We start from the raw sequence: 27,843 nt of genomic DNA, 5'->3' as shown, positions 1-27,843 counted from the left end.
CTGTAAATTCTTATTTTGGCAGGAACAGTAAAACTGGTTCTAGCCTTGTTCTAGGCTTTTTAACAGAGGCTAAAAAAATATTTAACAAAGGTAGATTATAAAATAAAGCAGTGTGAGCAATTAAAGGAAGAGCTATTAACCAAAAAATGATGTTGTTCGCTCACTATTTTTGGCCAGATCACTCATGTCATAGAGGCATAGAATGGTTGCAGCACAGAAGGAGGCCATTCAGCTCATTGTGTTAAGCCCCTGTCCCACTTTCACAACCTAATTGGCGACCTCTGCCGAGTTTGCCCTTGACTCATACTTGCAGCATGGTCGCCACGAGGTCGTAGGAGGTCTTCGTAACTCTTCCTCATGCTCGTGAGTGGTCTCCGCGTACTCGTGGCCTCAAGTAGGTTTGCGGCGTTTTTTCCAGCCAGATAAAAAATGTCCACGAGTAAAAAAAAGGTTGGCATGGAAAAAATTGATACTTTTTACTCGCAGGTAGGTTGTAGGTAGGTCGTAGTAGGTCGTGATGGTAGTCGTATTAGTCGTGGGTAGTTGTCGGTAGTCGTAGGTCGGTAACTGGCCCAAGAAGAAAATGCAAACGTGACATCATTTTATCATGTGATAATTTTCCACTCGTAGCTAGTCGTAGTTGGTCTTAGGTGTGGAAGACTGAGGTCGAGGGGGTTTGTAGGAGGTCGTAGACATAATCGTAGGAGGTCGTAGACATAGTCGTAGGAGGTCGTAGACATAGTCGTAGGAGGTCTTTTACAACGGCGAGTCAACACGACCTTGACATTTTTTTCAACTCGTCTAGGGTCTTCTAGACTCGTAGATTAGGTCGTCCAAGTGGGACAGGCCCTTTAGTATGGCGTATAATGCGTGTTTGAGTTGCTGAACAGGCATTCAAGCAACCCGTCAGTGTGCAGAAGGTTAATGAATATTTGTCAACAAAGTGTTTAAGTTACTGAACCAGGCCATGATGACATGTTCTCAGATTAGTGTGCAGCAGTGTGTCTGAAGTGCACTAAATGATGAGGGAAATTGAGGCTCTGGTCAGGAAAAAGGAGGCATGGAACAAGTGTGAACTGAGGAGCATACTAAAGAAGGAAATGAGGAGGGCAAAAAGGGGGCGGGAGATAGCTCCGGCAGATAATATTAAGAGAAATTCAAATAAATGTGATGTAAATTAAGGTAAAGAGGGTAACTAAAGAGAGAATCTGGCCCCTTGGATGCCAAAGCAGTCATGTCTGTGTGGAGATGGGCAAGATCCTCAATGAAAATTGTTTTTACCATGGAGAAGGACATCAGTATTATGGTCCAATTGGTGCTGTACGTCTCAAAGTGTATGGAGATAGATAAATCTCTCGGGCATGGTCAAATATATCCAAGGACTCCGTGGGAAGCTGGAGAATAAATTGCAGGCGTCCTGGCTGAGATATGTGAATCATCAATAGAGACCGGTGAGGTGCCAGAAGACTGCAGGGTGGCTAATGCTGTACTTCTATTTAGGAGGGGTTACAAGGAAACGCCTGGGAACTATGGACCAGGGAGCCTAACATCTGTGGTAGGCAGATTACTGGAGAGGATTCTGAGGGAAAAGATATATATGCATTTGGATAGGCAGGTGCTAATTGGGCAAAGTCAGCATGTTTCTGCACATAGCAGATCAGGTCTTATGAATCTGATTGAGTTTTTTGAAGAGATATGCAAAATAGTTGATGAGGGCAAAGCCATAGAAGTTGTCTATAGGAATGGGAATACTTTATTGCCACAGGTGGCTAGGCAAAGTGGGATTCTTTGCTTGCATACACAATGTATTCAAATAGCGGCCACCTACGGCGCTGACAACGTTACAAAGCACGCCGGCTCCCCCTTTTCTGCCCCTGCTCCTCCCCCAGCAGTTGGATCAGATTTGGATCAGAATGTAGAAGGCATGATTAGTATGTTTGAAGATGACATTAAAGTGGGAGTTACTGTAGATATTGAAGGTGGTTGTCAAAAACTACAACAAGATCAGTTGGGCAAGAGGGCTGAGGAATGTTTAATAGAGTTTAATGCAGATAAACCAGATGCATGGCAGATGAAGTTTAATGTGGATAAATGTGAGGTTATCCACTTAGGTAGCAAAAACAGGAAGGCAGATTACTATCCAAATGGCGTCAAGTTTGGAAAAGGGGAAGTACAATGGGATCCAGGGGTCCTTGTACATCAGTCTATGAAAGTAAGCATGCAGGTACAGCTGGCAGTGAAGAAAGCGAATGGCATGTTGGCTTTTATAACAAGAGGAGTTGAGTATAGGAGCAAAGAGGTCCTTCTGCAGTTGTACAGGGCCCTAGTGAGTATTTTGTGCAGGCCCACCTGGAGTATTGTGTGCAGTTTTGGTCCCCTAATGTGAGGAAGGACATTCTTGCTATTGAGGAAGTGCAGCTTAGGTTTACAAGGTTAATTCCCGGGATGGCGGGACTGTCATATGCTGAGAGAATGGAGCGGATGGGCTTGTACACTTTGGAGTTTACAAGGATGAGAGGGAATCATATTGAAACATATAGGATTGTTAAGGGTTTGGACATGGTAGAGGCAGAAAACATGTTCCCGATGTTGTGGGAGTCCAGAACCAGGGGCCACAGTTTAAGAATAAGGGGTAAGCATTTAGAACGGAGACGAGGAAACAGTTTTTCTCACAGAGAATTGTGAGTCTGTGGAATTATTTGCCTCAATGGGCGGTGGAGGCCGGTTCTCTGGATACTTTCAAGAGAGAGCTAGATAGGGCTCTTAAAGATAGCGGAATCAGGGGATATGGGGAGAAGGCAGGAACGGGGTACTGATTGGGGATGATCAGCCATGATCACATTGAATGGCGGTGTGGCTCGAAGGGTCGAATGGCCTACTCCTGCACCTATTGTCTATTGTCCACAAAGGTTTAACGTTTTGGGAAGTTGTAGATTGGTTACGCCACACTAACCAATTGTAGTGCTTTATTGGTAGAAGCGCCGCCTACTATATGGTTTATATTATCAGAATTTAGCTCATGCTGGCAGTCGAATAGTCGCTACACAAGCTATAACAACATGCTGAATTGTACTGTAAGTGATCTTTAATAAAACTATGTTGTACCATGTTGTGCGAATGACTGGGTCATTTACATGGTGTCAAGAAGTGGTTGTCTCCACTCCGCGTTTAAGTATATCGGGTTTTATTTTGTCCACCTAGTTTGTTTTGTATACTCGTTATCGCTACCAAGGCTAGCTTGCTTCGCCGTCCAGATCCTCTGATCTTTGACTCGGACATCACTGAACATTGGCGCATCTTTGAGAGCGACTACAACCATTACATTCGTGCTGCTTATCGCAACGCTGCACATAACGTGCATGCCTCTATACTACTTAATGTTGCTGGCCCTGAAGCAATGAAGCGCGCAGAGCATTTTAACTACGCGCCTGCTGTTATGGATCACAACAATCAGGTTGCGGTGCCTGCTGAAACTATGGATGACCCTGCAGTCCTGCTCACTAAGTTCAGACAGCTATGCAACCTTCGAACCAACTCCATAATTGAGCGTACTAAGTTTTTTGCTCGCTTCCAATAGCAAGGAGAACCTATTGATAACTTCCTCAGTGATTTAAAACATATGGCTGCACCCTGTCTTTTCGGAGATTTGTGTGAAGATCTCATTCATGACAAACTGGTAGAAGGTTTACTCAGTGACAAGGTACGAGACAAATTGTTTCACGACACTGAATTGATCTTGGACCGAGCTGAACCTGCTTGCAGAATCGCTGAACTTACAGCTTCCTACACAAAGTCTTTGGGCTCTGGGCCACGATCCCCATTCAATGTCGATGCTACCGACACCTCCTATCGTAACCGGTGTTCAGAACCCACCCCACCCTGGCAGCCTCAGAGATCTATCGAATGGTGCTCTAACTGTGATGGCTCCCATGCTCCAGGTCACGAATTCTGTGCTGCTTACGGTAAAATTTGCCACTACTGTAAGAAATTTATCCACTTCATGCAATGTTGTCGTTCTCGCATGGCTCGTTCATTCCCAAGACACAATGTACACCTGTTAAAACATGGACCTACCGATAACGAATTTCAAGAGCTGGAAGCGCCATCCCCTTATCTCCTCCCTGTGAACCAAGATAACAGTCCAGACATCCACTCCCATTTGCTTCCACTAACAAGCAACTTGACCCTGAAGTCTCTCCTCGTTAACAGCAACATTGCGCTTGCAAAGATTGACACTGGTGCTAAATGTAATGTCATGTCCTTATCTGAATTTAAACAAATTCGTAATACTGAACGTATTGAAAACACCAAGGCCATGTTACGAGCCTATGGGGGAGAGGTACTGCTTCCACTTGGGGAAACTGAACTGAATTGCCACGTGAAGTCACAAGCTCACAAACTGAAGTTTTTCATTTTTCGAGGGATTCTGCAACTCTGCTTGGCATCAACGCATGCCAGGATCTAGGCCTGATTATCTTTGGGCCTGCTGTCCATCAAATCTCTCCCACTGAGGGCTCCACTCTGCAGATACTTTCACAATACAAAGAACTATTTGACGACAAGCTTGGAAAGCTGCCCATCAAGTACAATATCGCCACTGATCCAAATGTGGTCCGAGCACCATACCGCATTCCACATGCGATGCGCGACAGAGTATACAATGGATGGTGTTCCTGGATGTCATTGCTACAGTTAGTGACCCGTCCGAATGGGTTTCCACCATGGTGGTTGCAACAAAGAAAAACAAGGAAGAAATCCGAATCTGCATCAACCCCAGAGACCTAAACACAGCGATCAAACGCCTACACTACCTGATGCGAACAGTAGAGGAAGTTGCTGCTCAGATAGGCAGTGCATCTGTGTTCTCTGTTCTGGATGTCACAAGTTTGTTTTGCAGATCTCGCTGGACCCTGACTCGTCCAATCTCACCATGTTCGGCACCCCCTTTGGCCGCTACAAATTACTGAGAATGCCCTTCGACATTAACTCTGCTAGCAAGGTTTTCCAGCGCACAATGGAACAATTATTTGCGGGGTATCCGTGCGCCATCATTGTCAATGACATTCTCGTTGCTGGACACGACACGGCTGAACATGATGCCTATCTAAAAAAAGTACTAGACCATGCCAAAGACATCCATCTCAAGCTCAACCCTCTAAAATGCAGATTTTGTCACAGAAGTCAACTATGTCGACCATGTTTTCACCAGTAATGGTCTCAGACCGGACCCATCCAAGACCACCGCCATCAACGAGATGTCAGTTCCCACTGACGTTACGAGTTTACAGAGATTCTTGGGAATGTTCAACTACCTGAGGAAATTCATTCCCAACCTCAACAAATATATCTGCCCCCTGCGGGAACTGACTCCCAAGGAAACTGCCTGGTCCTGGTACCCACCGCACCAAAGAGCTTTCGAAATCCTCAAGTTGCAACTGGCCGGTGCTCCAACCCTCGCCTACTTTGCTTTAAAGTTACCAGTGACACTCACATGTGACGCATCCCAATATGGACCTGGCTCTGCTTGCCTACAGGCAACTGCAGACCTGTTGCTTACGCCTCCTGTACCCTGACAGAAACTGAACAACATTATGCCCAGATCGAAAAGGAACTGCTTGCTGTGGTTTTTGCCTGCACGAAATTCAAAGACTTTATTTTTGGCAAATCTCTGATTGTGGAAACAGACCACTAGTTCGCTGGTCACCATTCTGAACAAACCCATTCACGCTGCTCTGGCTCGCATGCAAAGGATGATGATGCAGCTACAGCGGTTCGACTTTACTATAGTCTTCAAAAAGGGCAAGGACATGCGCATAGCTGACATGCTATCAAGAGCCCCACGCAAAACCTGCGAACAACAGCCCTCAGAACTAGACCAGTTCACGGTAATGATGGTGTCGTACGTACCTACTGAATGCCTAAGCAGCCCGGCAGAACACATGGCTGCCGATGAAACTCTACAATTACTGTCCTCAAGAATCCGGCATGGCTGGCCGGATAAACAACACAGTACCCCGCTTGCGATTCACCCGTACTACGTAGTTTGCAATGAACAGGTACTACAGGATGGGGTTATAATCAAGGGTCACAAAGCAGTCATCCCAGCTGTTTCGGGACAAGTACATCCACAGAGGCCACCCCAGTGTGGAAGCAACCCTACAACGAGCACAGAGCATGTTTTACTGGCCTGGTATGACCAAGTATATACATGAAAAAGTCGAAGTCTGTGCTGTCTGCAACAGCCTAATGCCACACCAACAGAAACAACCTTTGCTCTCACACCCTGTTCCTCCTCATCCATGGTCCAATGTCGCTACCGACATATTCGAGTGGCGTGGAAAACACTATCTGGTTCTCGTTGACTCGTATTCAGGCTGGTTCGAAATTGACCTACTCCAAACCATCACATCTGACGCTGTCATCCAAAAGGTGTCACGCCGCTTCTCTGTGCACGGCGCCCCTGCGCGTCTCCTATCTGATAACAGCAGTCAGTTCCCCAGTCAGTGTTTCAAAAACTTTGATCAACGATGGGATTTTCGCCATGTCACCAGCAGTCCTGAATTTTCACAGTCCAATGGATTCGCAGAACGGGCAGTCCGTAGCGCCAAACAATTAATGGAGTGCTCACACCTTGCTAAATCTGACGAATACTTGGACCTGTTCAACTTAAGGAACATCGCCCACGACCCAATACTGGGGTCTCCAACCCAACGCCTGATGTCTCGTCAAACCCGTGCTGCCCTGCCCGTGCCCGTGCCCCAGCAGCTGTTGCAGCCACAGGTCCGTTCACCTCCCGTTGTCCAGAAACAACTCCAGCAGAAACGCGATGCAAAGAAACAATCTATCATCAAGTCCAGCAAACCACTCAAACCTCTCTCCAGGGGGCAAGTTGTTCGCCTTCAGATCGACAAGGGCTATGGCCATTTGCGTCACATTCACAGCCCTGCCAAGGAACCGCGCTCCTACCTGGTAAGCGCCAACAGAGGCCTTTACAGACGCAACCGTCAACATCTCCTTCCTATGAAGGAACCACGTCGTGCAGTTTTGTATGCAGAGGTCACACATCTGATGTACCTTCCTACTGTCAGACTGACTCCTCCCTTGAACTCAGCTGCTGCAGAACAACCACTGACCGTGCCCTCCACGGCATCACCACAACGTTCGGCGCCATGCTCGCTGGCTTCGCCACTTCCACCCTGTGGGTCTCCGGCACCGTCCCCGGTTAAATCCCGTCACTTCCCCGGTGAAGGGAGGAGATGCGGATCTATACCGCACGCATGCCGGACGGATCTGTAGGCCACCCCTTAAATATGGAGATTTTGTGTAACCATCTATACGTCCCTGCATGCGCTATAGCGTTTCGGGTATTGTATTATTTAGCCATCACATATTAGTGTGTTTCTGCTTATAGGCTTGCATTTAGTTGTGCTTCATTTCATTTCTACAAGGAAAGATTTAGATTGGTTACTCCACACTAACCAATTGTAGTGCTTTAATAGTAGAAGATCCGCCTACTACACGGTTTATATTATCAGAACTCAACTCATGCTGGCAGTCGAATAGTTGCTACATAAGCTATAGCAACATGCTGAAGGGTACTGTAAGTGATCTTTAATAAAACTATGCTGTACCACATTGTGCAAATGACTGGGTCATTTACAGAAGTTAAACCAGGGCAGGACTTTCACAGTGAAAGGTAGTGCCCTGGGGAGTGCCGTAGAGCAGAAGGATTTAGGAGTGCAGGTACATGGTTCCTTGAAAGTTGCATCACTGGTATTTAGAATGGTCAAAAAGGATTTTGGTACTTTGGCCTTCATCAGACAGGGTATCGAGTGCAAAACTTGGGCTGTTCCTTCAGAAGGGTCCCACCCTGAATTGTCACCTCTCAATGTTATCCCGGGATGCTGCATGACCCACTTTGTGTCTTTTTTTGTAAACTCATATCCGTGAGGCCATACTTGGAGTATTGTGTTCATTTTTGGTAACCCTGCTCTAGGAAGGAAGTGTTAAGCTCGAAAGAGTGCAGTGAAGATTTATGGCAATCTTGCTAGGTTGTGAGGGGCTGTGTTACAGGTAGAGGTTGGGCAGGCGAGAATATTTCTTGGAGTGCTTGAGTATTTTAGATAATGAGGGGATAGATAGGGCAAACACACAGAGTCTTTTACCTAGAATAGGGAACATCAAGAACCAGAGGACAGAAATTTAAGTTGAGAGGGGAAAGATTTAATAGGAACTTGAGGGGCAAACATTTCACCCAGAGGGTGGTGGGTACATTTGTTGAGCTGCAGGAGGACGTGATTTAGGCAGCTACTATAACAACATTTAAAATATATTTGGACAGGTACATGGATAGGAAAGGTTTAGAGGGATACAGAGCAAAAAAACAGCAGGTGGAACTAGTGTAGGTAGGCATATTGGTCAACATGGGTAAGTTGAGCTGAAGGGCCTGTTACAACAGTGTATAGCTCTGTGACTATGACTCTCTATAACCACATGAAGTGAAAGAAATGAGATTTGGACCTGTTTATGGAGACAATAAGCTTGAGTATGAACCTAAAAGAATATCATAATCATACTTTATTAGCCAAGTATGTTTTGCAACATACGAGGAATTTGACTTGCCATACAGTCATACCAATAAAAAGCAACAAGACACACAAAATACATTTTAACATTAACATCCACCACAGTGATTCCACCACATTCCTCACTGTGATGGAAAGTGAAAAAAAAGTTCAATCTCTTCCCTTCTTTGACCTCCCGCAGTCGGAGGCCTCGAGCCTTCCATTAACGGGACGATCATGGCTCCCACAACTGGCGGTCGGGCCCTCTGCGTCAGGACAATCAAGCTCCCACATCGGGGGGATCTCAGTTACCCCGTGCCGGGCGATCGGACCCAGGGTCGGGGCTAGTTAAAACTCCTGCGACTTTGGAGCTTCCCGACATCGGTCTCTACCCGAGATTGCGAGCTCCTCGATGTTGAAATACGCAGGCCGCGGTGGGATCGCGGATCCTATGAAAGGGATCGCAGGCTCCGATGGTAAGTCCACGGCCCCGCGGAGGGGCTCAAAGTCACTTGAGCAAGGCCGCCAGCTCCATGATGTTATGCCGCAGAGCGACCGGAGATAAGATCTGGAAAACAATCGCATCTATGGCAAGGTAAGAGATTGAAAAAAGTTTCTCCCGATCCCCTCCCCTATCCCCCACATAAAACAAACCAGAGAACATTAACATAAACTTTAAAAAATATACTAAAAATAACAAAAAAGACGAAAAGACAGACAAACTCGTTGGCAAGGCAGCCATCGCTGATGGCACCACCCAGTGATATTTGACCTTGTAAAAAGAAAGATGATTATGATTAATAGAAGTCAATTTTTTTTTTCACTGGCATGGCATCAATTCAGCTGTTCTCCCGCAATATTCTTGACCCAAGTATCTTACGCATTCAAGCACTTACCGCGAGATTCAAGAACAGCTTCTTCCCTATTGTTAGCAGATGCAGAAATGGATCTCTCATATGCTAAGGATGAAATCCCAATCGTCCAATCCAAATCGTTGCAGTACTTGATGCTTTTTCTTTATCTGCACTTTGTCTATATAACACTCTATTCTGCACTCTGTTCATTTTCTCTTTTGCATGATCTGATGAACTTATATATGGTATGATTTACTTGGAGAGCACATAAAACAAATGTTTTTCATTGTATCCGCTATAGCTCACAGTAACAAAATAATAAGTCATAGTCATTGTAAGTTCAGAAATGGGCATGTGCACGAATAATTATTCAATGGTTAATTACATTGGCATATCTGCAAATTAATTGGCATACCTTCATGTGGCAACGTTGGACTATGTTTAGGCATAAACAGGTTAAGGGCATGCAAGTTTCAGGCAATAACATTGTATTGTATTGTATTCAAATTTATTGTCATTGTCTCAGTTAGAGACAACGAAATGAATTTCCCTTACGGCAGTATCATAAAAATAAAAAAATAAAAAATAATAATAAATAATAAAACATATTAAAAATAAAATAGAATTTAAAAAAAAAGCACAAACACTGAAAGTCCACGACACAACATAACACAGTGGCACCAAGGTGAGGAAGGCACCATAGTCCAGCCAGCCTCCCCTCCGTTCTTCCCAGATGTTCACCCGTGGTCGAGGTCTTCCTAGCACCCGCAGTCGCCGCCCCGGGTGGCCCGATGTTCAGGCCCTCACGCCGGGCTGGTGGAACGCCGACGCCGAACCCCGACGGTGAACATCCTCCTCCTCAGCGGCCCGGACCTCCTGATCAGCCGCCTCCCGCAGCCGGAGTCCGCAGCTCCCGAGTCCGCAGCTCCCGAGCCGGGCAGAGTCACAGGACCCCGCGCTGTCCATCAGCGCCGCCCGCGTTGGGAGCCCGCAAACCGCAGCTCCATGATGTCGGTGCAGCAGGTCCAGCATTCCGGGCTCCAGACGGCGATCCCCGGTAAGGCATCGCCAGCCCCGCGATGTATCAGCGCTGTCCCGCCGCTGCTGGAGCTCTGGTCGGTCCAGGCAGGAAAGGCCGCGCTAATCCAGTAGGTAGGCCGCTCGGGGGGGGGGCGAGGACGCGACTCGAATAATAGTCGCGTCCTCACCAGGAAGCGGCTGAAGGACGGTATCCCCCGCACCGTACCCTCTTCCCCCACAAAAAAAACACAAAAACACACACTTTTACATAACTAAATAAACAAAAAAACAAAAAGATACCGGGCTGTAGGTGGAGGCTGCTGGCACCAGCGCCACCGGAAGTACATAGTCTCCGGGTAATTCTCCAACAAGTATGACTACTTATCCTTGAAATAAAATGGCCATCACTTGCAAGCTCCCATCTAAGTCCCACAATAACCTGCAAACATATTGCCATGTCCATCATATTTGGGACTAAATTCTAGAACTCACTATCTAATAATACTGTGGAATTACCTGCATAAGAACAGCAGCTAGTACATAATGTACATTCCAAATGCCAATTGATGCAGATGCATATTTCCGTTTAAAAGAAATGCTATGGCTTTATTATATTTTAGTTTTGCGAGTTAGTAAATTAAATCAAAATTGGTTTGTGTGCAGTTATTCAAATTTAAAACACATTTCCATTTGTTGGTGCTGCAAATAGTTATCTATGAGGTATCCAGATTTACAGCCTCTTTTTTTTTTTAAATAGGTGACCTTGTGTATCAGGCTCAATCTCCAGATGAAGGTGCACTTGTCACCGCAGCAAGAAATTTTGGCTTTATTTTCCAATCCCGTACTCCCGAAACAATAACAGTGGTTGAAATGGGTGAATCTAAGATCTATGAATTGCTTTCTATTCTGGATTTTGATAATGTGAGGAAAAGGATGTCTGTAATAGGTGAGTCTGTTTTACCTAAAATCGTTTTTAATTTTAATGATTGCATACTATCATATTGACATTTATATATTCAATGGAATTCAATTTATTTTGCTGCATAGTTCGAGGTCCTGACAAGAATCTGTATTTGTACTGTAAGGGAGCTGACACTATTGTTTTTGAGAGACTAAATGCTTCATCTCAACATTTAAGAGATATTACCACTGAACATCTTGATGTAAGTAATGATACTGATATTCTGTTAAATGTGTAAAAATGTTGAGACAAACATCTTAATATGCTGGACTTCACAATCTCCCAAAACAAATGTATTAATTTTCTCAAAATTCAAATCTAGTAAGGATAATTTCCCCATTGGCTCTTGTTAATAATTCCAAACAATTAACTCAGGTGCAAAGAAGTCCTTTCATATTCAATTTGTTTATTTAATGGTGGTCCAGAATTTGCAATTAGAATAACAGTGAGACTATCTGATATACGCTCTTGTGCATTTAAGTGCAAAAATTAGGGATCAGGTACTCAGTAGCATGTCATTCCAGAAGCTCTACCAGATACTTTAAGCTGACTTGTAGAGACTACTGAGCATGTGCAGTGACATCAAACAACTTTACATTTGACAGCACTCAACATGCATCAATCACTCCGAAGCAGGTCTAAATTATGCGGTCAAATTCAGCATCAATGATTGTTAATGAGGGGCAGTACTTACCCTCATTCACTCCAAGGGAAGCTGAAATCACCATTACCTTCCAATTGATTCTCTACGAAGTAATTTTCTTTGGTTACCACCTGGTAGGAGCGTGACTGGGATCTGTGAGCAATCAAATAGTTCTATCAATAGCACTATTTATGTAGCATGTGAAAGATTCTAGTCTTAACATGCTGTAACAAGGAAAGCCATTGACCTGAGTATATGGTGTACAGAAATCATGTCCATTGATGTCTGCTGGAGCTGCAATATAAACTACTAACTACTAAGAGCAATTTTCTTTGCAGTTACTTCTATGATATGTTATCAGAAAGAGAATGGCTGTTTGAAATCTTTGTCATTGCTCAGCACAGAGACAGGACATTCACAGTGAACAGTGGAGCCCTGAGGAGTGTTGTAAAACAGGCTAGATGAAAAATTACACAGTTGCTTCCCATTCCACAATTGTAAGCAACCCCACTGATTGTTCACATGTTTAATCTATATATGGTGGCATGATGGCAGTAAGAGTAGATCTGCAATGTCATAGCTTCAGCAATGTGGGTTTGATCCAGAAGCCCTGTGCTGTCAGTATGGAGTTTGCATGTTCTTCCCATGACTGCATAGGTCTCCTCCAGATCTTCTAGATTCCTCCCACATCCAAATGGTTTGTAACTTGATTGCCATTATAAGTTGTCCTTAGAGTGCAGTAAGTAGTAGAATCTGGAGGACTCGATGAGAATGTGGAGAGAATAAAATCGAGTTAGTGTAGGATAAGTACAAGTGGTTGACTGAGGGTTCACATGGATTGGATAGCTGAGGAGTGTATTTCCATGTTGTATGACTCAATGACGATGACCCTATGAAAATGCCTATCTTTAATGTCCACAGATGTGTCAGATGGTACAGCAATGAGGCGGAAAGGATCATAAATCACATGGGGTCATTGTCATACAACACAGAAACAAGCCATTTAGAACACCATTCACTGTGTAGGTCCTGCCCATTTTCACAAAATTCAACATGTCACATTTCTCGGTATTAAATTCCATTAACCATTCCTCAGTCTATCTGCGCAACAGATCAAGATCTTTGACAACCACCTTAATTATCTAAAACATAACCTACGTTAGTGTAATCTGCAAACCTGTAAATCATGCCATGTACGTTCTCGTCCAAATCATTGATATAGATGACACACAACAATTAGCAAATTTTGAGATTTAAAAAATCAAGTCTGTAATTTATCCCATCAGATAAAGAATAAAAAGAAGTTTAATTTGACACCTAATTCACTTTCATATCTCAAGTATTTAAAAAGTTATGGCCATTTTCATACTCGGAAATTAGCATCTTGTTCCCTATTGATTTTCTATGGACATAACAAAAAAGCTGTGATCGTGTGCAGTCAAAAGCCCATAACCTTCTTAAAAATTAAGAGAACTGAATGAAATTTTCAGTTATCGTAGATTGAACCATTCTGAAACAAATATAAAATAATCTTACTTGGATGACCTGAAATTAAAGCATATAATTAGTTAGTTACCCAAGTGTAGCTAATTTCAAACTTCAATTACTAGATCTAAACATCTATCCATTTCTTAATAAATGATTAACATTTTTAAATAGCCTAAGTGTCCAAATAATATTCATAAATAATTCACAATAAAACATGATTTTAAAATCTCATTTACATTAATTTATAGGCCAAATGGAAGGAATTTAGTGTTCAATTGCTGTAAATTAATGTCCATTTAAATCAGCTTTCTAGTGGGATCCTGTGAACGCGCTGGTTTAGAACGTTCACATTGCGCTAGATTTGTGCCCTCAAATGCCCAGAAAAATACTGCGGGATATAATGGGCCCAAAATGAGCTACTCGCAATATTAAACTTTGTATAAAGGGATCTTAAGAAGCCCTTTTTAATGTAAAAATATGCAGCCTTATTTGCTCTATGCGACCCTGACAGCTGCCGGTGGTCGCGGGTTTAGAGATTGATTTTTAAACTACTCTAACTATTATACGAGGCCTTTAAAACTAATAATAGTTTTTGCGACGGGGTCTTCCAGCGATTTTTCGTTAATAATTAACTAGGCTGAACATCTTCGATTTGAACAGCCTAGAGAAAATCGCGTTTTAAACCCGCCCCCCTCTAAACGGCGCCAAAATCGCGCACACCCGCAGCGACAGATTTTCAGCGACGCTTCAGGTAGGCTTTGCAACATACCTACAACAATGGTCCCAGCACTGAACCCTGAGGCACACCACCAGTCACAGGCCTCCAGTCTGAAAAAACATCCTTCCACCATCACCCCCTGCTTCCTTCCAGGAAGCCAATTTTCTTTCCATTCAACTTTCTCTCCTTGGATTCTATGCAATCTAACCTTCCAGAGCAGACTGCCATGCGGAACCTTGTGGAATGCCTTACTGAACTCCATATATACATCTATAATTCTGCCCTCATTAACCTTTTTGGTCACATCTTCACAAAACACAATCAGGTCTGTGAGATACAACTTCCCAAGTACAGAACCATCTGACTACCCCTATTCAACTCTTGTTCATCTAAATGCATGTCCATCTCATCCCTTGGAATGCTCTCTGGTAACTTTCCGACCACAGATGTTAGGCCACTGGCCTGTGGTTCCCTGGCTATTCCCTGCAGCCCTTCTGAAATTAAATTATGATTTTTTTAAGAATATATATTTGAAATAAAAATATATCGTTCAATTCTTCACCCTTCCACTTCCTCCCTACTGATAGTTTAAGGGCATCCGAAGGGCATACTCAACCCCGTCTGACCACACGTCTCACAATCCTCTCCCACAACCTCTGATCTCATATCCCACTGACACTGAATCGCAATCCTATCTCTATCAATGTCCCAGATTCCCAATTCTATCTGTCTCCAAGGATCCTTAGCAAACCCACTAACTCTCAGATAGATACAAAAAGCTGGAGTAAATCAGCGGGTAAGGCAGCATCTCTAGAAAAGGAACAGGTGACGTTTCGGATCGGCTCCTACATCAGACTTTATTCCAGCCCCCTGCGGGCTTCCACCAACGAATCCGCCAACACTCGCCTCTCCACCGTCCAGCAGCAGACCACAGCTCCTGGATGTTTCTCCAGAGATGCTGCCCGACCCGCTGGGTTACTCCAGCTTTTTGTATCTATCTTTGGTTTACACAAACATCTGCAGTTCTTTCCTACACACTAACTCCCAGACTTACCGACTCTATTTCCTTCAAACTCCACCCTCCCATCCTGATCACAGCCTTGTCCTTCCTATCCCATCTTGAATTCCCAAGGGATAGTAGGCCTGGACCAAATGCAGGTAAATGGGATTCGTATAGATAAATTCAACAGTTGACATGGGCATCACAAAAAATGTTGGAAAAGCGAAGTTTCACACTGTGAAAATTGCTACATTGTGACGAGCAGCTTTCTTCAAAGTCAGTTGTGAGTGCATTTTCTCACCACTGACTGTAGTACCAACATTTTTGTAAGAAGATAATGCTGTTGTTATTTCATGTGTTTGGAAATTGGGAATTTATCAGGATACTAGGCCAAGTGCAGACCCGTTGGGTCTGTTCCCCCAACGTGCGGTTGTGGGGGGGAGGCGGCATGCAGCGTCACACACACTAACTATCCCCCCCCCCCCCGCACTCACGCTAATTACCCCCCTTGATATTATATTAATATTATTAATTTGCTCCTTTTACCCCATAACCACCCTATCTACTGACGCATAGCCCCCAACTTGCAGTCACATCTAGAGAGGGGGGGAGGGGGGGGGTAGAGAGTGAGGGCAGAGAGAGAAGGGGCAGAGACACAGAGAGAGGGGCAAGAGGGAGAGGGGGTGGCGGGGAGGAGAGAGAGAGGATGAGAGTGAGGGGGAGAGAGGGGGGAGAGGTGAGGGGAGGGGGGGAGAGGGGAGGGGAGGGGGAGAGGTGAGGGGAGGGGGAGAGGTGAGGGGAGGGGGAGAGGTGGGGAGCAGGGAGGGTGGAGGGAAGGGGGTAGGGGTGTGTGGAGGGGAGGGGGGTTTAGGGGAGGGACGGTGGGGGAGGGGGTGGAGGGGAGGAGTGGGAGAAAAAGAGGGGAGAAAGAGAGGAGAGGGGGGGAGAGGAGAGGGGGGAGAGGAGAGGGGGGGGCAGGAGAGGGGGGAAGAGGAGAGGGGGGGAAGAGGAGTGGGGGTTGAGGACAGGGGGGGAAGAGGGGAGGGGGAAGAGGAGAGGGGGGGAGCGGAGAGGGGGGGAGCGGAGAGGGGGGGAGCGGAGAGGAGAGGGGGGAGAGAGGAGAGGGGGGAGTGAGGGGGTGTGCTGAGAGGGAGGTGAGGGGAGGGGGAGAGGTGGGGAGCAGGGAGGGGAGGGGGTGGAGGGAAGGGGGTAGGGGTGTGTGGAGCAGAGGGGGGTTTAGGGTAGGGACGGTGGGGAGGAGGGGGAGAAAAAGAAGGGAGAGAGAGAGGGGGAGTGGAGAGGAGAGGGGGGGAGAGGAGAGGGGGAGAGGAGAGGGGGGAGAGGAGAGGGGGGAGGGAGGATAGGGGGGAGAGGAGAGGGGGGGAGGAGAGGAGACGGGGAGGAGAGGAGAGGGGGGGGTAAAGGAGGGAGGGGGGAGAGGAGAGAGGGGGGTGAGGAGAGAGGGGGGGAGAGGAGAGAGGGGGGGAGAGGAGAGAGGGGGGGAGAGGAGAGAGGGGGGAGAGGAGGGGGGGGGAGAGGAGAGGGGGGGAGAGGAGAGGGGGGTAGAGGGGGGGGGGGAGAGGAGAGGGGGGGGGAGAGAGAGTGCCTTTTCATTTCAACCGAAACCCCCCAAACAACCAAACCCCCCAAGCAGGCAGTGCTTTTTTACTTTAACCATATTTTCATTTTCAAACCACATTAAGGGTACTTACTCACAGTTGTGTGGACATGTGTTCAGTGTTATTCACAGCTCAGAGAAACATGACCCTCTGCCTTCCTCCAGCTTGCATACTAATTGAGGCACACCACTTCCTGGTTTTATAGTCCATCCCCCCTGCCGCCAGCGGGGGCAGCAGAGAGAATGGGGAATTTTGTAAAATCATTAATATCTCTGTCATTTATCATCGACTGGAAAAGTCCTCGGCACACATGCGGCGGAGGGGGGCTCTGAGCGAGGTGGCCAAAAATGACGGCCGTAGGTGGCGGCGTTCTCTCGGATATCGCAGCACAGATCGCCAATACCGGTCAAGAACAGACTTTTAGTAATATAGATGTGAAAGAGATCTGCGGTGTGTTATTTTTTAGACATTTTTAATGTCAAGAGATCACTAATTACCAATTATTTAATTTGCTGCCACCTTTAACCATTCACACATAAAATAAATAATATTAAATTATTTTTTATTTTTGTATTAAAGTATATAATTCTGAGAATGTATAAATCATAACATTTTATTTGTAGGACTTTGCAGGTGACGGTTTACGCACTCTAGCCCTGGCATATAAACAGTTAGACGAAAAATACTTCAAAGACTGGCAAAAGCGGTATCATGAAGCAAGTATTGCATTAGACAACCGGGATGAACTACTGTTTAAGATGTATGAAGAAATTGAAAAGGATTTAACTGTAAGCAACTTAATATCATGAGCATTATTTCATTCAGCAGATTGGAAGATGCTTTATTTTTGTATTTATTGAATGCATATTTATCAAATATTATTTATCTTGTTTTGAAAAGTTTCTTATTATGAACCAATATGAAAGTATCCTAATATATTTTGGCATTTTGTTTGATTATTTGAAAAAACCCAAAGATTATTTCTGCATGTGTAAAATCTGCCTTTTTTCATATCAGTCCTCTTGAAACATTTGTTTCCTATTCTTGATAACTATGCAGTTGAACTGATCAATCTCCGCAGTCCTCCATACAATGGTGTCATCAAAATTTGTTCATCCAACCGACAACATTTTATTTAAGGTCAAAGCAAAAGCAAGTATCTCATATCTGTTGACACAAACTAGGACTGATCCACCAATGCATTTGTACTTTACTTATCTGCCTGAATTCCAGTTACATCCACTTGCCCTTGACCACGAACTCAATTTAAACCATTACTGGTAAGGTTACCTTCAGTCTGCTCAGACAGTTCTCTCCATTGCTAACATATCCCAGTGACTGCAACTCACACTCCAACTCAATAATTCTCAACAAAATTTCTCAAGATCCATTTTTCATTCCATAGATTGCCCTCACGACACCAAAGTAATTTGTATCTTGCATTACCTACCTTATATAACTTTAGAAGGAGACCACTTGATCCCTTGAGCTTGCATTGTTAGTTTGATTGTGGCTAATCCGAATGTAACTCATGTGTAATCTTTTGATCATAGTATTTTTTTGCTACGGATTCCTACATCTGCAGACACTTGTTTCTATCTGTTTCTCTCCACAGTTGTTCCCAGCCTGCTGAGTTCCTCCAGCAGCTCTCTTTTGTTTGCTATTAATTCCAGCATAGAGTCATACAACGTAGAACCAGGCCCTTCGGCTCAACTTGCCCATGCCAACTAATATAGAAACATAGACACATAGAACATAGGTGCAGGCGTAGGCCATTCGGCCCTTCGAGCCTGCACCGCCATTCAATATGATCATGGCTGATTATCCAACCCAGTATCCTGTACCTGCCTTCTCTCCATACCCCCTGATACCTTTAGCCACAAGGGCCACATCTAACTCCCTCTTAAATATTTAAGAAGGAACTGCAGATGCTGGAAAATCGAAGGTACACAAAAATGCTGGAGAAACTCAGCGGGTGCAGCAGTATCTATGGAGCGAAGGAAATAGGCAATGTTTCGGGCCGAAACCCTTCTTCAGACTGATGGGGGGTGGCGGGGAGAAGAAAGGAAAAAGGAGGAGGAGGGCCCGAGGGCTGAGGGATGGGAGGAGACAGCCCGAGGGCTGAGGAAGGGGAGGAGACAGCAAGGGCTAACAAAATTGGGAGAATTCAATATTCATGCCCGCAGGATGCAGACTCCCCAAGCGGAGTATGAGGTGCTGTTCCTCCAATTGAGCTCGCTCTGGCCATGGAGGAGACCCAGGACAGAGAGGCCGGATGGGGAATGGGAGGGGGAGTTGAAGTGCTGAGCCACCGGGAGTTCAGGTTGGTTATTGCGGACCGAGCGGAGGTGTTCGGCGAAGCAATCGCCCGACCTCCGCTTGGTCTCACCAATGTAGATCATCTGACATCTAGAGCAGCGGATGCAATAGATGAGGTTGAAGGAGATGCAGGTGAACCTCTGTCGCACCTGGAACGACTGCTTGGGTCCTTGAATGGAGTCGGGGGGGGAGGTAAAGGGACAAGTGTTGCATCTCTTGCGGTTACAACGGAAAGTGCCCGGGGAGGGGGTGGTACAGGAGGGAAGGGAAGAATTGACAAGGGAGTTACGGAGGGAGCGGTCTTTGCGGAAGGCAGACATGGGGGGAGATGTGAAGATGTGGCGGGTGGGGTCACGTTGGAGGTGGCGAAACTGATGGAGGATTACTTGTTGTATGTGACGGCTGGTGGGGTGAAAGGTGAGGACTAGGGGGACTCTACCCTTGTTGCGAGTGCGGGGATGGGGAGAGAGAGCAGTGTTGCGAGGTATGGAAGAGACCCTGGTTCGAGCCTCATCTATGGTGGAGGAGGGGAAACCCCGTTCCCTGAAGAATGAGGACATTTCAGATGCCCTGGTGTGGAACGCCTCATCCTGGGAGCAGATGCAGCGTAGACGGAGGAATTGGGAGTAGGGGATGGAGTCCTTACAGGAAGCAGGGTGGGAAGAAGTGTAGTCCAGATAGCCATGGGAGTCAGTAGGTTTATAGTGGATGTCGGTCAGAAGTCTATCACCTGCGATGGAGATAGTGAGGTCAAGGAATGGTATTGATTGATAGAATGATCTGCTGGTTTAGGTTTTTAAGAAGGAACTGCAGATGCTGGAAAATCGAAGGTAGACAAAAATGCTGGAGAAACTCAGCGGGTGCAGCAGCATCTATGGAGCGAAGGAAATAGGCCATAGCCTATTCCTTCGCTCCATAGATGCTGCTGCACCCGCTGAGTTTCTCCAGCATTTTTGTCTACCTGCTGGTTTAGGTTAAGGCTTACATCCTTGGGCAAATTATACATGTACATCCCAGTCAATATACATGTTGCAGGGCTACCATTTATTCATTATCATCTACCCATTACATCTTCCGTATATTATACATCTACCAGGGTTCTTTATCTTGTCTTTGACACAATTTGGCATGAAATCAACAGATTCTGACAGTCTCCGAGGATTTTTTAATCTCAATACCACAGCTAAATCATGGTCTCAATAAGCTTATGTCTTATGATACAGTCCTTTCCTTTCAGTTTCTCCTTGATATTTGACCACAAATTCTCAATCGGATTCAGGTCAGGTGATTTACCAGGCCAGTCCAAGACACATCCCCATCTGTTGGCCAGCAATAACACCTTTTGTCCCCATTTCCAAAATCTTGAAAGTTGGGGAATTTGGCTATGATAATGCTGTTTAATATCAAGAGGAATGGTTGAACTGTCACTTCTTGGTGATGATCCAGGTTGTGATATATGCAGTACACCTTCTCCCTCAGCATTGAACTCTATTCTTACTAACTCTTCATGGCCCACTAAATTTACATTGCTGTCTGCAGTTATGCTCTGTCACCCCACCAAGCCCAAATTGTAAACATATGACACCATAGAAACACAGCTCCATCTGTATAGGCTTTTGCTAGTCCTGTGATGTTATGGCCTGTGGAAATTGATTCCCATGATCAATTCCATAGTAATGTATTGGAACTATATTTTGCAGATTAAAACTAAAAGTACAGAAAATATTGAGTAAGTGGTGATTAAACCACTGACTGCTTTATGCATTTCTTTGCACTCAAAGCTGAATTCCAGCCATCCGGATGAAAATAAATGCGTCTTCATCTTCAGAGAGAATAAATTAATTCTTAGTTTAAATATGATAAAAATATTTCCACTCAAAAGATGAAAAAGTATTTTCAATTACTGATGGATTTAAAGTTATATTAAAATGTTCTTATCGTCGACTATAATTCCTATTATTAATTACCTTTCTAATTATTTCCTTCCTTTTTAAACTTCATACAAATCAATTTCAACACCTTTTGTCATAGTTGGAAGCAGCAAACAAAAGCATTTCAAGGGCCATGAGGTGTAACATGGAAACAGGAAAACCAAAATGGAAAGAAATACAAATGACAGCAATATAAACATATGAATAGTCTGTGATTCCTTCAGTATCTCATTCCCCACCTTTCATTACGATTGTGACTGACCTGTATCTTCACATCTTGGCCCTGTAACCCTTATTATCTTTGACTATCAAAATGTATTCTTGATGACTAAAAATGGAAAATATTAATAAAACTGAACGTAAAAAAGAACACAGCAAAGATTATTTTATTGCTTACATTTTTGTAGTTGTTAGGAGCTACTGCTGTTGAAGACAAACTCCAGGATGGTGTTCCACAGACAATTGAAATGCTTGTGAAAGCAAACATCAAGATATGGGTTCTTACGGGTGACAAACAAGGTAAATAATTTAGGTCATTTGTTAATGTTGGAAACCAATGACTGAAATTAAAGGTGAATGATATTTCCAATTTTGGTGGTTGCCAGTTGATTTTAAAAAAATATGGTATAATGTATTGGTCTTTATGTGTATTGGAAAATCTTAGAGATGAATATAATTGATATACCAATATATAGCAATAATCTATAGATTATTCCTCCAAAAGTGAATAAATGAATGGTGAGAAGGGGAAAAGAGCCTGTTTCACCTCTTAAATCACCTAAGTTATTATTTAAAATGTATATTGAGATATCCAACAGTGGAAAATTATTCCAACATTATAGCAGTAATGAGTCCAGTGAAAGAAAGGAAGGAAATTAATAGCATGACAAATTCCCTTTCGGATGGTGTGATGCAACTTTGTAGCCTGGTCCACACACTGGGTTCTAAGTAGTAATCAGTGGCAGACACCTAAAAAGAACAACCAAGGTGGCTAAATTGCAACAGGGAAGTAGCAATGCTTCAGGTATGTAAAGATGTGATTGGACCTTGTCTGCGGCATTTGATTCAATGTCGTGCACAGATCCAGTGAGCAATGTATTGCACTTGGAAAGTAAATTCACCAGAATTAAGTTGGGCCTTTGGGATTCAATTTTGAGAGAATGCTTTTTTTGTGGTTAACTTGTTAAAAGATTCAGTAAAGTAGATAAGGAGAAAGAACCCAAACAATGAGTTGGGCCATTTGTGACAATGAAATGCCATTGGTGAGTAGTTTAATTTTAGTTTTAGATATACAACATGAAAACAGGCCCACCGGTCCACTGCGTGGGCACTAACCATCGATCACCTGTACACTAGTTCTATCCTACACCAAAGGGACAATTTACAGAAGCTGATTAACCTAAAACCTGCACATCTTTAGAATGTGGAAACTGGAGCACCTGGAGAAAACCCATGCAGTCACGGAGAACGTCATAGGGAAAACATTTCATGGAGAATTATCCCAGCAATTTGTGTCTTTTGTTGGCAAAAATATTACCCAGAAATAATTATCTGCCAAGTCTTGCCAAATCCCCTTGGCATTAAGCAATATTACCATTGCTTTAACCCTCCATCTTCCCCTTGTAGTTTTCTATAGATGCAGAAAACATGGAAGCCTTGATACATGCCTCTGTGAATGCATCTGGATAGATGATGAAAAATACATGGCTTAATTCACCACACATCTGCCTGTAGCAGTATCACCCTAACTAATTAATCTAAGCCTTTATCACAGCTCATTGTAGACAAAATGCCTGCAATATGGTTATATGGTTAATATGTTTCATGTACCAAATGGTAAATTGCAGAACAAGATTAGAGAATTAGAAATTTAGAAGTACCATTTATAGTAAGTGGAAGAAATTTTCCCAAGGGTTAATGCAGAAGGAAAAAATAAACATAATCAAATATTAGTGGAATTTTTGTAAACTACATTAAATATAAATCGGATTATTCGTCACTAAATAAGCAAAGGAAATAGCTATAAAGAGATGAAATACCTGTAGGTTAATTTCATATTATAAGCAATAATACAACAAAAAACAGAGATGAAAGACATGTAGAAAACCCACATGTATTTGTAAATTTCAATTCAATTATTATTAGGTCAGAGATTGTTGAAATGATGGAATCTGACAACTTCTCATAGAAGTTACCAAATCAAAACAATCACCACTTCACACCTACTTACAGCTTGACTCCAGTCTCCAAAGACTGGGCCCTTTCCCACCCACCCCTCTCCAATCATCACTTAACACCCACTTACAGCCTGAATCCAGTCTGCAAAGACTGGGCCGTCGTGCACCACCCACCCCCTCCTTGCTGCCCAACATCAGTCCCGTAAATTTTATTCAAAGGAACGCGGCATCATTAATACTTGGTCAAAACACAATTACATTTACTGGGCAATGTGGATCGATGCATTGATGACATATTGTATAACTACGTGTTAACTACCGACTGTTAACACGTAGTTTAAAACGTTTTTGTCTTTAACAAGGCAAAGTGTTTTTTTAAAAATGTGTATTTAACAACGCAAATTCGTATTTCCATACGAAATATGGAAAATTAGCGCGGGGCCCAATTGGGAGCAATCGGTCCATAAGGCCGGCCCTGTTGGACAATGTTTCTCCCTCTACTCTCAAGCTCTGTGCCAAATAACTGGCACAGATCTACACAAACATTTTCATCCAGTCCCTGCAAGCATGTTTGGTCCCTGCCTGCTTCAAAGTCTCCACTATTGTCCCTGTACCCAAAAGGACAAGGATTACTGGTCTTAATGACTACAGGCCTGTCGCACTGACCACTGCAGTCATGAAGACCCTTGAAAGACGTGCTGAAAAATATCACAAACCCCTGCTGAACCCTTTGCAGTTTGCATATCGGGCCAATAGATCAGTGGATGACGCAGTCAACCTGGCCTACACGTCATCCTCCAGCACCTAGACGTCAGGGGACCTATGCAAGGAGTTTGTTTTGGGATTTTAACTCTGCATTCAACACCATTGTGCCAGAGCTACTACACTCCAAACTCTCCCAGTTGACTGTGCTTGAACTCCTCTGTCAGTGGATCACCAACTTCCTAACAGACAGGAAGCAGCATGTGAGGCAGGGAAAGCACATCTCAGACTCGCAGCATAGGAGCACCGCAAGGCTGCTTACTCTCCCCTCTCCTTTACTCTCTCTACACCAATGACTGCACCTCCACAGACTCCTCTGTCAAGCTTCTCAAGATTGCGGACAACACAACCTTGATTGGACTGACCCAGGATGGGGAGGAATCAGCCTACAGACAGGATGTGACAGAGCTGGCATCCTGGTGCCTTTGTAACACCTTTGTAACCACAGTCAAAAAGGCCCCACAGAGGATGTACTTCCTGCGGCAGCTGAGGAAACACAATCTGCCACAGGCAATGATGGTCCAATTCAATACTGCCATCGTAGAGACTGTCCTCACCTTCTCTGTCATGGTCTGTTTTGGCTCAGCCACCAAGCACGACATCCGGAGGCTGCAGCGAATCGTTCGATCAGCTGAGAAGGCTGCAACCATCCCCCCCATTGACGAACTGTACACTGCAAGGGCCAGGAAGCGAGCAGGTAAGATCATCTCTGATCCCTCTCATCCTGGCCATCTCTTTGAAGCACTTGCCTCTGGAAGGCGACTCCGGACTGTCAAAGTCGCCACAGCCAGATATAAAAGCTTTTTTTCCATGAGCAGTAGCTCTACTCAATAACCAAAAGTCTGTAGCCTGCTTTTGGTCTGGTATTTTATTTAATTCACAAGTTTATACTATGATGTTTTATTCTTAATGTTTTCATATTTTATTCTTAATGGTTTACTCTATGTCGTGTTGTTACTTGCGAGCGGAGCACCAAGGCAAATTTCTTGTATGTGTATGTGTATGTGGCCAATAAACTTATTCATTCATTCAAGTAATTACAGTATCATAATATAGAAAATCCTGTGAAACTTTGCATATATCGGGGTTAACTTTGCTTTCATCTACCATTGTTGCAAGTTTTAAATTCCTTCCGTACTTTTGAAGCGTTAATGTATGCAGTTCCAATTCATTGATATTTTATTAGAATGTTCTATAGACCTGAAAAGTAACTCAATATTTCATACTACTGATGTTGCCTAAGTTGCAAAGCAATTCCAAGCTTTTCTATTAATATTTCAATGATATTTCAAGAACATTTTGCTTATTTATTTCGCTAAATTTTCAGCAGTGCGGTTTTCTATCTTGATTATTGATGTGGGTAGGTTAGGAATCATTCATGTTTCATCTTCTCTAATTAAAAGAATAATGATGTTTGCAATGATCATGTTTTATTTTTTTTAAGTCCTTTACCCATGTTATGAATTTGTTGGAAACACATTTTCTTACTCTCATGGTGTAATATTATTATCTTAGATTAATCATATAAACTTAAAATATTTTTTCTTACAGAAACAGCTGTAAATATTGGCTATGCATGCAATATGCTCCAGGATGAAATGAAAAAAGTGTTCATCATTGAAGGCAACGATTCAACTGCTGTTAGAGAAGAACTAAGGTATAAAGATAAAACAATCTCATGTACAAATGGAAATAGAATATTGAGCAAGTCACAGTGGTGCAGCGGTAGAGTTGCTGCCTTACAGCGAATGCAGCGCCGGAGACCCGGGTTCGAACCCGACTATGGGTGCTGTCTGTACAGAGTTTGTATGTTCTCCCCGTTACCTGCGTGGGTTTCTCCAAAGAGAATTCCACAGATTTACAATTCTCTGGGTGAAGAAGTTTTTCCTCATCTCAAGTCCTAAATGGCCTACTCCTTATTCTTAAACTCTGACCCCAGGTTATGGACACCGCCAACATCAGGAACATTTTTCCTGCATCTAGCCCGTCCAATCCTTTAAGAATTTTATATGTTTCTATAAAATCCCTCTCATCCTTCTAAATTTCAGTGAATACTAGCCCAGTCGACCCATTCTTTCATCATATGTTAGTCCCGCCATCCCGGGAATTAACCTGGTGAACTTATGTTGCACTCCATCAATAGCAAGATTGTCCTTCCTCAAATTAGGAGACCAAAATTGCACATAATATTCTAGATGCGGTCTCACCTATACAACTGCAGTAGGACCTCCTTGCTCCTAAACAAATCCTCTCGCAATGAAGGCCAACATGTCATTAGCTTTCTTCACTGCCTGCTGTACCTGCATGCTTACTTTCAGTGACTGATGTACAAGGATACCCAAGTCTCATTGCACCTCCCCTTTTCCTAATCTGACACCATTCAGATAATAATTTGCCTTCCTGTTCTTGCCACCTAAGTGGATAACCTCACATTTATCCACATTATACTGCATCTGCCTTGCATCTGCCCATTCACCCAACCTATCCAAGTCACCCTGCAGCCTCATAGCATACTCATCGCAGCTCATACTGCCACCCAGCTTTGTGTCATCAGCAAACTTGGAGATTTCACATTTAATTTCCTCGTCTAATTCGTTAATATATATTGTAAACAACGGGTCCCAGCGCTGAGCCTTGTGGCACCCCACTAGTTGCTGCTTGCCATTCTGAAAAGGACCCGTTAATTCCTACTCTTTGCTTCCTGTCTGCCAACCAGTTCTTTATCCATGTCAATATACCCATCCCCCAATACCATGTGCTCTCATTTTGTACATAGTCTTCTCCGGGTAGACATAGAACAGTACAGCACAGGAGCAGGCCTTTTGGTCCACAATATCTATGCCATACATGATGCCAAGTTGAACTAATATTATTTGCCTGCACGTGATCCATATCCCACATTCCTGCATATCCATGTGCTTATCCAAAGGTCTGTTAAATGTCACTATCGTATCTGCCTCCAGCATTATCCCTGGCAGAGCATTCCAAACATTCATCACCTTCTGTAAAAAACTTACCTTGCACATCTCCTTTAAATGTAGCCCCCCTTAGGACATGCCCTCCAGTATTAGATGTTTCCCTTGTGGGAAAAGGTTCAGGCATGCTGGGATCTCCCAGTATTATGCTGAGTATCACCTTTCCAATCCCATTGCAGGTGTCACGATAGATTTAGAAATCCCATCATTTTAATGGGGGGGATTGTAGCTCTGCACAGTGATAGGTAAGGTTTCTTTAAATTATTTTACCTTAGATCAATGTTTTTAGTAATGTCTAAATATTTTTAAGTAAGTTTATTTTTTTATTTGTATCAATTTGAAGTTTTTTTGTAAATGTTCCTGAACATCAGTGATGTTTAAAAACAGTTTAAAATGCTGAAACTTTGTTCCTCGCCACACTAAAGAAGAAGAAGAAGTAACTCTGTTCCCAGCTGATAGCTCACTGTATCTAACCCAAGTGAGTGCGGACAGGCAGGGAGTTCATGTGGCAATTCCGAGTTGCAGGTCGAATATAATTAAAGGGTCGAAAAAAAGAAAAAAAGAAAAAAAAAATGTTTTAAATGGCGTGGCCCTGTCCAGTCGCCGTTGTGGCAGCTCCGCGAAAATTGTGTGTTTTTAACTTTCATGTTCCTTTTTAACTTATTTCTAAGTTCTAACTCCCTAGTACTAACAAAGTATGACAGGGAAACCCTCTTAAATCTAAACTCTAGGGCAAACGGAGACTTTTTAAACTCTGTACTTACTGATCCAGCATGGCCAGCAGAGATCAGCAGAAGCTGCTGCAGCAACAA

General features: G+C 43.8%; 1 protein-coding gene across 1 annotated transcript in view; it reads left to right on the top strand.

The window, feature by feature from the left end:
• The window catches only part of LOC116983368 (probable phospholipid-transporting ATPase IM), a 170,873-nt gene that overhangs the window by 98,382 nt on the left and 44,648 nt on the right, over positions 1 to 27,843 (top strand). Inside the window, exons 17-21 of the mRNA XM_033037133.1 lie at positions 11,196 to 11,384; positions 11,486 to 11,601; positions 17,491 to 17,655; positions 21,525 to 21,636; positions 25,608 to 25,713. Coding sequence (XP_032893024.1) covers positions 11,196 to 11,384; positions 11,486 to 11,601; positions 17,491 to 17,655; positions 21,525 to 21,636; positions 25,608 to 25,713 — 688 coding nt within the window. The remainder of the gene's footprint in view (positions 1 to 11,195; positions 11,385 to 11,485; positions 11,602 to 17,490; positions 17,656 to 21,524; positions 21,637 to 25,607; positions 25,714 to 27,843) is intronic.

This window comes from Amblyraja radiata, chromosome 1 (genome assembly GCF_010909765.2).
Source record: "Amblyraja radiata isolate CabotCenter1 chromosome 1, sAmbRad1.1.pri, whole genome shotgun sequence".
NCBI classification, from domain to species: Eukaryota; Metazoa; Chordata; class Chondrichthyes; order Rajiformes; family Rajidae; genus Amblyraja; species Amblyraja radiata.
Note: the sequence above shows the minus strand (reverse complement) of the source record. Positions and strands in the feature narration are given on the sequence as shown.